Genomic DNA, 9,673 nt, shown 5'->3' on the forward strand with positions numbered 1-9,673 from the left:
TAATAAAAATATCATATAAAACATTGCCTGAAGTCTTAATAAAGCCCAGATATTCTGCCAAAAAGAAAGGCATTAGGTTGACTTGATAGGAGTTGTGCTTGTTGTAGCCATGATATAGGTGTGCTGGTTGTTACTTTTTAGCTGATTAACCGGGTATTTACAGATTACTGACTGTATTTTTTCATGAATTGACGTTACAGACTGATCTCATTCCCTTGGCACTCACCTCACTCTCTTCCTCCCTCTCCCCAGCCCCATTCCCCATCGAATTCTGAAAGGTTACTCCACTCTCCCAAGTACGTGTTCCAGGGTAAACTGCATCAGACCCTCTCAAGCTGGAAACATCCAACTACTTTTACTTTGGCTTTTAAAAAAAAACCATTTAACCTAAGTTCTTCCCCTTTTGCCATTGAAGTAGGGTTGGGATGACATTTCAAAGCAGCTTTAAGTTACTTAGGCTAGGGGCTTTCAATGGCTTTGATTTGTGGCCTGCTTTTCCCATGGAAGTTTCACATACATAAATGATCAAAACACAGGAGACACGGCCAAGGGAGTCACAACACATGGTCACCTAAACCAGCATCCAGTCTCTGGCAGTGTTCAACAGCAGGTGATTAGGAAGAGTCAAGAAGGACAAGCACGCGTCGCTGTTTCACCAAAGTACTTTCCCTGTTGCCAGCAGCTGGTGACCCAGAGGCTTCTTGAGCCAGGTGTGATGGTTGTTCCGTTTAATAGCCCTTAGCTGGTTTATTCCTCCATGCATTTTTCCACTCCTGTTTTGAAGCCATGTAAACTTTTAGTGGCAGCGTATCAGCAGCTGCAAGAAATTCCAGAATTCACTAAATGTGTTCAGAGACTCCTTCAGTTTATTATGTTGTTTGATGGTTGTTCCTCATTTGTCTTCTCCAAGTCCATAGCCAGTCAGTGTCCATGCTCATTGCTGTGAAAAATTCACTATTTACTTCTGTCTCTATTTTCTGGGGTTTTAACCTTGGTTTTCTTTAATTCACAAGACTTTCCCTCTTATCCTGTCAGTTCAGATTCTTGAAGGGCCTTTGAGCAGAATAATACCGGACCTTTGCTTTTCTTCCTCGTGTTACGTAGCCCTCCCTCCCCCAAATAGCTGAAGGACTGCAAACTGTGTCCGGCTCTCCAGACGCTTCCAAGTAAAGCAAAGGGCTGGGGTTTCTTGTTAGCATCTGTACGGATGCCTGCACCAGCTGTCAGCTGTGGCTGAAGGAGTGGGTCTCCTTGCCCAGAGCAGGCAGAGGCAGCGCGGGGACCATCACTAGCATGCAGTGACTTAAGGCTCAGATTGCCTTTGCCAAGTAAACGGCTGAAGCAGTATAAGGCATTACCACCGCTGTGCCCCGGTAAGGTTAGTACGTACTGACACGCTCCGAGCCTCGGGCTAAGCGCTAGCTCACAGCCTGGCCTTTCAGCACCAGCTTTCCTTCCCTGGTGGGTTAGTGCAAGAGATTCTGTTGTGAACAGCAGCCAGGGCACGGCTGCGTGGCTGCACAGCCTGCTCTGCTGCAGCTGGGATGGCGTTTTCCAGCCCGAGGGGCAGGGAGCCAGCTGGGGCAGCACCAGCATCACTCAGGGCAATCGGTTTTGCTGGCAGAAGAGCCCTCAAACAGCCCCCGAGCAAAACCCGGGGTCCCGAGCCCCCGGAACATGGGCTGCCGGCTGGGGCCAAAGCGCCGCCTATTAGAGTAGCAGCAGGATGCCCAAAGTAAACCCTGCTTGAGATGAAAGGAAGGCAATTAAAATTCCACTTCAGCTGCCTTCCTGTCCCACTTCCTAACCTTCCAGCGGCAGGTGATTAGCGGGATCTGCCTTGTGCTGCCCTGGCCCAGCTGTGCCAGCAGAGCCCCGCTGCAGGCGGGCACAGCTGCCCACACGGTTGCCCGAGCACAGCCAGGACACCGTGATGCTGCTGTCGAGTGTCAGGTTAACTTACGAGCTCATTCATTCCAGTCACTTTGCTCACCTCTTACCAAAGCTCTTGTCTTGGCTGGGAACACACTCGCCAACCCTGCTGTTTAAGGTTTCCCGTGTTTCTGCCCAGCATTCCCCAAGCAGAAAACCAAACACCTACGCTGCACCGTGACGTCAGCGTGCTTACATCACGTTACGCTCCCGCAGCCTACCAGATGTGTACAGTAGTTCATCTGCGCACAAGAACCCTGGCAAAATGCCTGCGGCCCCTTTCCCAGCTGGATGGTGCTTGAAGACACCCCCGCAGGACACAGAGAAGCCCTACCGTATCTACAGGCATCCAGTCTTGGCACAACTTCCTTTGCGGTCACAGGCCAGCACAGGGGTAAGCACACAATATAGAACTTACTTTCATACTGCACTCTTGATGTCCCTACACATTTTAGCATAAATAATCACTTTGGACTAGTGAGTGGAAAAGGCCAGAAATGCTCTCCATAATGTAAAAGGCAACTCAATTACATTTGGCATTTTTTCAATGGAAACTAGTTTTTTTCCTCTCTCTTCTATTGAAGGGGATGGCTACAACACACCATTCAGATTACAAAAAAAAAAAAAAATTAAAAAAATCCCCAAAACAATAAATCTCATCTAGCAACTCTCCTTCTGGCTTACTAGAGGTGCTCTGCAAGAAAAGCGCACGCCTCAAACGGAGCACCTGAGCACTTCAGTTGCTCTTGAGGCTACACAGATTGACACTTCTGACCAGAACTAGATTTCCCCCCCTCATCCTATAGGCGAATTTATTTCTTTAGAAGACATCTCTGGGAACTAACTGTATTAGCAGGAGAGAACAAGCAACACCAGTCAAAGCAACAGCTGAAGTGGGGTCAGCCAAAAGTACTGCACCTTGTTTATTTTACAGGAATAAATCCCACCCCCATTGGGACTCTTCGTGGTTTGCTTTGGCCTGTAGCTCTTGGAAGTAGCTGACCCTGTGCCCCACAACCTCCTAGAACCATTTTGTAGGTAGGAGTTCCCCTAGCAGTGGTTTGCTGATTGTCCTGGAAATCAGGTGACTGAATGATTGGCATTCTTGTAGAGCAGGCTACCGCTGTCTAAGAAAGGACTGTGTTGGAGATGTGCAAAGGAGGAGAGGGACAGCTTGAACAGGATCTTGGATCCCTTCAGAAATGGGAAGGGTTTGAAACATTTACTAGCGGCAGATCAAAAGCAGAGAGAAAATGAGCAGCTGCTCAAACTAAAAACTGCATCAAGCTCATACTCTCCACTCCCCCAGAAGCGAGAAGTAAATCACATCGGGATCAGCACTCCTCATTGATCAGTGTTTTTCCAGACAGATCCCTCCCCTCAGCCTATTGACCAACCCTTTGAACTCAAGCCGATGTGAGGACACAAGTTCCATGGTGTTTTTTTTAAGTTAGGTTTATTTAGCAATAGAAGTATGTACATGTAAGAGAATCCCCTGCAGCATGAGACATGCACAAAGCAGTGAGGGACTGAAAGTGGTGCTGCTCAATGGCCTTCCTCATCACCTGTCATCCCACTTTACTCAGCAGTAGGGCCAAGATTAGAAAGGGACAGGTGAAAAATGTATCAGTCCATGTGGCAGAGTCTTCAGACAGAGCCTTCCCAGCAACCAGTATTAAAACAAGCGGGCGCCATAGCCAAATGTCTGTTTAATGCCCTCGAAGTAGTAGCGCTGCCAGCCTTGCTTTGTTCTTTCCTCCTCGCTGGCAGGAATGCCCTTGCCTTCCAAGCACACCTCCGTCTCACCACCTTTGTCAGTGAAGTTCAAGGTAATTGTTGCAAAGTGCCCTGGAGGAACCAAAGCAAATCTCTCAATAGTGTGTAGTATAGTATATGCTGCCCCAAGGAGCTACTCTGCTCCTCCTCTCACATGGCACCACTGAAAAGACTCCTCGGGATCCTTTCCAGAGGATCTATTTATGACAGCTGCAGGCGTTCCTCAGAGAGAGAGGGAGGAGAGGGCTCCCTCTTCACGGGGTTTGAGGCAGTTGCAGCCACAGCTGAGCAAGCTGTTCCTAATCCCTGGCTGCTGCTCTAAACCATGGCTGATGATTCTGACCTGACTGTGTGGGATATGAAGGTGGGGTATGGCTGGTGCAGCTCCCAGAACACCCACGTGCTCCCCACTCATGAGCCAGAGTACGCTCTGGCAAGTGGGGCTGGAATTCTTCAAACACAGGCAAGGCTGTAAGACCATAGTCCATTTTTGGACTACTTACCAGCTGGCCAAGATTTAAATCTCCATTTCATAACAAGTTGCTTCTCAGGGACCTTGAAAAGAGAGAGAGAGACTGAGTAGTAATTTTTTGCAAATCCTGCAGTCTAATAGAAAATAACTAGAACTGTGTTGATCTGAAGCCTTAAGAGACCCCTTGAGAAACACATACACACAGAGGAAAACAATTTTAAGCATCGTTTCTGCTCCTCTTCTAGGAATGTAGGCCATAGTACGGCCCCAAACACTGAGACAGCGTCCCTGTCCAGAAGACTTCAGTGGCAAGAGGGCCAAAGAAGAAAAGGGTCAGTTTTATCTTTAACACCCCTCCAACCCCTAATAAATAAGTAAAATCACACAAAGACAGGGCAGATGCATGACTCGCAACCAGATTTTCTCCCCAGCCTGAAGTCCCATACATTAATCCATACTATAAGGAACAGTTCAGTAGCCACAGTGATTAGAGATAATTATTGGGCACCAGGCAGAACCCTGCAATTAGCTAACTGAAGCACTGTTACAGAATTGATACCTCAAAAATAAAAAGGTTGCTCCTGAGCAAGACACACCTGCACTAGTTAGTACTTACTAGGTCAACAAACTCTCCCGTGACACTGCCATCCAGCAACTGAAACTTGCCTCCTTTGTCAGCCTCCAAGGCAGCTTGTGCATGGGTGAAAGCTTGGACCATCTGAAAAGAATTCAGGAGGAGACCTGTATTACTTGACACTATCTGGTTGCAAACTTGCTGCCCGATGCCTCCCAACCAGCTACAAAAGCTCTGAAAGACGACATTAAGTCAATAGTGTAAGGTCCTCATCAAGAAAAAGACAAAAACCCTGTCCTGGCCAGCAAAGCAAGGTTATCGCCACTACGGCAGCATTCTGCCTGCCAAAGGAAAAGAACCCCTAGTTTTCGTATCCTATGCAGTGTTCTGTAAGCCACACTTTGATTTACTCTGTTTATTTCTTTATGAAACCTAGTTCTAAGAAAAGGTGGTATTTTTTGCCGCCCCCTTTAAAAAAAAAGGGGGGGGAGGGGAGGAGCAAAAGACTAAGACCATGTTTAAATAACGATACAATGCTGCTCTCTCTTCTTAAACCATATAATAGTGTGCAGGACAGGGGAAGCTACTTCTGAAGTACGCTTTGATAGCACCTAACCTTAAAATGAAAAAAAAAAAAAAAACCCAACAAGCACACAACTGTAAATCCCAAGAGATCTGACCACATGCAGTAAGGGATACACCTACAGATAGGTGCTGACAGCAGTCTGGCACTGGCTTCTGGCTGGCATTAATCCCCTCTTGTCAACTGTGTGAAAAGACACACACAGGAGCTTTAAGCAACTGTTCTGCAGACCGGCTTTCTTACCCCATTCTCATGGATTGTGTGTGTCCTACAGAATGCCTTAAAAAGCTTCTAAGAAACAACCTCCTATGTGCAAAGAACAACTCTCAGAACAAGCCTGGCATTACCTCCTGAGTAACAAATACCCGGTAGAGCTCCTCTGGAGATGTTAAGAAGGTGTCCTTCAAGCTGATCTTACATGTAGGGATCTTGACTCCTATGGATTTGGACTGCGACGTGGCAGTGCCACTGCTGGCAGCCATCTAACAAAACAACAAGCAAAACGTACATACACATACTTTTTTCACCAATAATAATAAAATTATAATAAATAAAATCAACAAGTGGATCACATATCCAAGAGAAAACCCGAAGGCCTTTGGTAAAGATGTAATTAGGTACAACTGTATTTCAGTATAAAAAGCACATTTATGACCCTGCTTGAATTAAGAGATACCACGTGCTGCAAATCGAAACAGTCAGGCCTACACCACAGACTGCCAATTCCTCCATATATTTATCCTACAAATAGCATAGGTTGCTCCTATAAGCCCTGGAATCTAATACTGTGTACTTTTCTTCACAGATCCCAAAGCATGTTTGCACAGTTTTATTTACCTTGCGGTCTTCTGCTTTAGGAGCCACCTGAGGTGTTGTTTCCATGTGTTCACCATTCACTGTGGGCAAAATCATGCCCTGGGTGAATTCTGGAAAGACAGGAATGCGCCCATGAAACTAATAAAAGATCAGGTAAACCTTTTAAATATTCTTTGAAATACACAATCAGAAGGGTTTCCTGTTTTTTTGCCTGCTTTTGCTAGTGCCCACAACTTGAAACAGTTAAAAAAAAGTAAACAGACTTTTTTTTTTTTAACAAGCAATTAATTCTTCTTGCCCTCAACTACTCTCCACTGAAGACTGTATCAGAACCTGCCTACGCTAACAATTAGGAATTTACCTCCTCTTCCTAGCCTAGAATACCAATCACTATCTTCTACATGTTGCTCTCATATTAATGTTAGCCTTACACTTACGTAACTTTTCCCCCGTCTCACTCTCTGATATAAAGAGCAGCCACATCTCAAATACTCTGATCTTGCTGGTCTAGACAAACCAAACCAAGCCCTTCCATTTTTCAGACTGGCTCTCCCATTTCTCCTATCATTGTAGTACAGAATAAAATTACTTCTGACTCCTTCTTTGATTTATCTTTTTTGACACCAGATGCCAGGACTAAACACAAAAACCCAGGGGAGGTCTCTCCAGTGCCCTGTTCAGCAACACCAGCACTTTTATAACTCCACCAGAAGTTTCAGCCTCTTTCAGCATCATGTTTTCTTTTTCTCCAGCTCTATCACTTCTGCCTTTACCAATTATAAAACAGGGTTCCCCTTCATCTGTTCAATCTAGCAAAACTCCATTACATAGCAGAATTTTATTACATGCATTCAATCTTGTATCCCACAATACTTAGTTCCCACCTATTCTTATTTACTCCAGCCCACAAGATCATAGTTGTTCCTGAACAACATTCTCATCTTCCACTGGGTGACTGCATCTCCCACCCTGAACACTAGAACACCTGGAAAAAAGAGCAAGGGTACAGAAATTTGACCCCAGAAAACCAGCAACCAGTGGTGGTCTGTACTTAGCAAAAGCTGAATATCTAAGCATGTGTAGCACAATACAGGTAAATGGATATAAAAAGCAACTGTAGGGTCCCCAGTCTGTACTAGATAGCAAAGCCAAACTCAAAAAGCATGCTGATTTAACTACAACTGCTGGCATCAGATTTATCTCCTAAAAAAAGATAATGTTGATCTGGAAGCTGAGACAGCTTATTCAAGGACACCAACAAAACCTGCAGAGCTATATCCAGTTGTCAGTTACTCTCAAATCCAAAGAACACTAGATGCCTTTACTAGCACGGCAAAAGAGAAAACACAACAACCTAGAGAGAAGATACCACCTTCCAAGGGAATATGAAAACTAAAGTCCAGGTTGGGCCACATGCAGCGACTGATACTGCATCACTGAGGTAGCAAACACATTTTATACTGGTTTCAATTTCTCTCTAGCTGACCTTCAGCATATGAAGGACATTCTCAGTTTTAAAACGTAAATCCAAAAATGCTGTTTATTATTGGGTTATCACTAAAAATAGTCTTTCTGGGTTGTGCTACAGTGCCTACAGACAGAAGTGCTTCTTACCAAATGCTAAGCATTATCAAGAGACGGAAAAGTTGGTATTGTTGCTCTGACACCTTCCTGTCAAGGTGAGGTGAAGACTGATATTCACTCCCATTACCCCCATCCCTTCTTTAGCATTAGCTCATACGGATTCCCGTAACACTTCTCCCTCTCAGTTACATACCTGTTTTGAGAGTACTGATGTAAGTTTTCATTGCATCTCTAATTTTTTTTGCACCTTCTTGCTTCATCAGGGTCTTCAAGTTAGTGTCAGGCTCATCTTTGGCAAGGCTGACATGGATCTAAACAAGGAGGGCACGTGCTGATTAACAAGGCCATACTTGCACGGTCCTTTTAATACTCAATTCAACATCACAGTTAGACTTTGGCCAAACTTTCACAAGCAGCAGTGCAGTTTTATTAATCTTTCACTTTATCTCTCTCAGCCTACAGTAATGTATGCATGTACCTAGACACCTTCAAGTGCTATAGAGCCCTTACATCTAGAAGGCAGGAATTAATTTGGTAAAGATACAACATGATGGGAAGGGACTCCTTATCAGGGTATGCAGTGGCAGGATGAGAGATAACAGTATGAAACTGAAAGAGGGAAAATTTAGATTAGATATTAAAGAAGAAATTCTTTACTGTGAGTGTGGCGGGGCACTGGAATAGGTTGCCCAGAGAAGCTGTGGATGGCCAACCCCTGGAAGCATTGAAGATCAAGCTGCACAGGGCTCGGAGAACCTGGTCTAGTGGAAGGTGTCCCTGCCCATGGCAGGGGGGTTGGAACTAGATGATCTTTAAGGTCCTTTCCAACCCAAACCACTCTATGATTCTATTAACTTAAGCAGTCTCTAACACTAAAATTTCTACACAAATGTTCTAAAAAAAGGTAACATAGAAGGAACTATTAACGCGGTGAGGATTCCTGTTAGAACAACCATACAGCCAGCAGTATCAGCCTTTAGCTGTGCTTACCTCAACTTCATCGATGTCATTTTCATCCGAGAGATTAGGAATCTCCACGTAACCTTTGTATTTCACACCTGTCTTTGAGGTGCCTGCAATTACAATCATGTTGTTCAGATCAGTATTTCTTACTCTGATAAGAACCAAACTTGTGATGTATCACAAGACAAGACTTCCTCTTATTGTTATTTCCCAAATAAGTATCCTTATCCTTAATCTTACACTTTGACTCTGGCCTTGAAACAAGAGGGGAGAACATCACTCACCAGTCCACGCCAGCTTGATAGCCCACTCATAGAAGAAGATAAGTTTCCCTTTGCGGTTGTTAATGGAGGCCTCTCCCTCCAGCTTGCTCACTTCTGTCACCTCACAAGCCCCTTCCTCACCCTCCACCCTGACAGGCAGGAGGAGAGTTTTCAGCCGCTCTGTGGACCAGTTGGAGGCATCCCGCTCTGTCCTGCGAGAGAACCGGGCACTGTGAGAACCTGGGCCAGGCCACACCGCCAGCACACGCTGGGGCTATCCAGCCTTGGCCTGGCCCGGCCCAACACACACACAGGGACACGGAGGGTCACACGGGGATCCACGGGGACCCCACACAGGCCACGCACACACACGCCGGGGCCTTCCCGGGACACCAGCCCGTCCCCCCCCAGCACCAACAGGCACACAGGGGAGCGCGGGCAGAGCCCTTCCCCGGGGCACCGGCCGCCGCCCCCCCGGGGCAGCGGGCCCTGCCGGGTGGGCCCCGGCGCCGGCCGGCCGGGCGGGCAGCCCCGCTCACCAGTGCCAGTTGTTAACGTTGGTGGCGTCCGCCCGCTGCTCGACGATCCAGCGCGGGTCTCCCTCTCCCCACTTGGCCATCGGGACCGCCGCCGCCTCCGCCGCACCGACCGCCCGTGGAAACTGCTAGAACCGCCGGCCGCCGCGCCACCTCCCGGCTTCCGGCACGGTC

The 9,673-nt window shown here is 46.6% G+C and overlaps 1 protein-coding gene across 1 annotated transcript; it reads right to left on the bottom strand.

Moving 5' to 3' along the window:
- Nucleotides 1-3,369: 3,369 nt before the first annotated feature.
- AHSA1 (activator of HSP90 ATPase activity 1) lies at nt 3,370-9,673 on the bottom strand. Its single transcript, XM_056347903.1, has 9 exons — nt 9,503-9,673; nt 8,985-9,175; nt 8,728-8,810; nt 7,931-8,048; nt 6,175-6,263; nt 5,685-5,819; nt 4,797-4,898; nt 4,212-4,263; nt 3,370-3,780 (listed from the first exon to the last, which is right to left on the bottom strand). The coding sequence occupies exons 1-9, from the start codon at nt 9,580-9,582 to the stop codon at nt 3,608-3,610; spliced, it is 1,023 nt and encodes a 340-aa protein (XP_056203878.1). The 5' UTR covers nt 9,583-9,673; the 3' UTR covers nt 3,370-3,607.

This window comes from Falco biarmicus, chromosome 7 (assembly GCF_023638135.1).
Source record: "Falco biarmicus isolate bFalBia1 chromosome 7, bFalBia1.pri, whole genome shotgun sequence".
Classification (NCBI taxonomy): domain Eukaryota; kingdom Metazoa; phylum Chordata; class Aves; order Falconiformes; family Falconidae; genus Falco; species Falco biarmicus.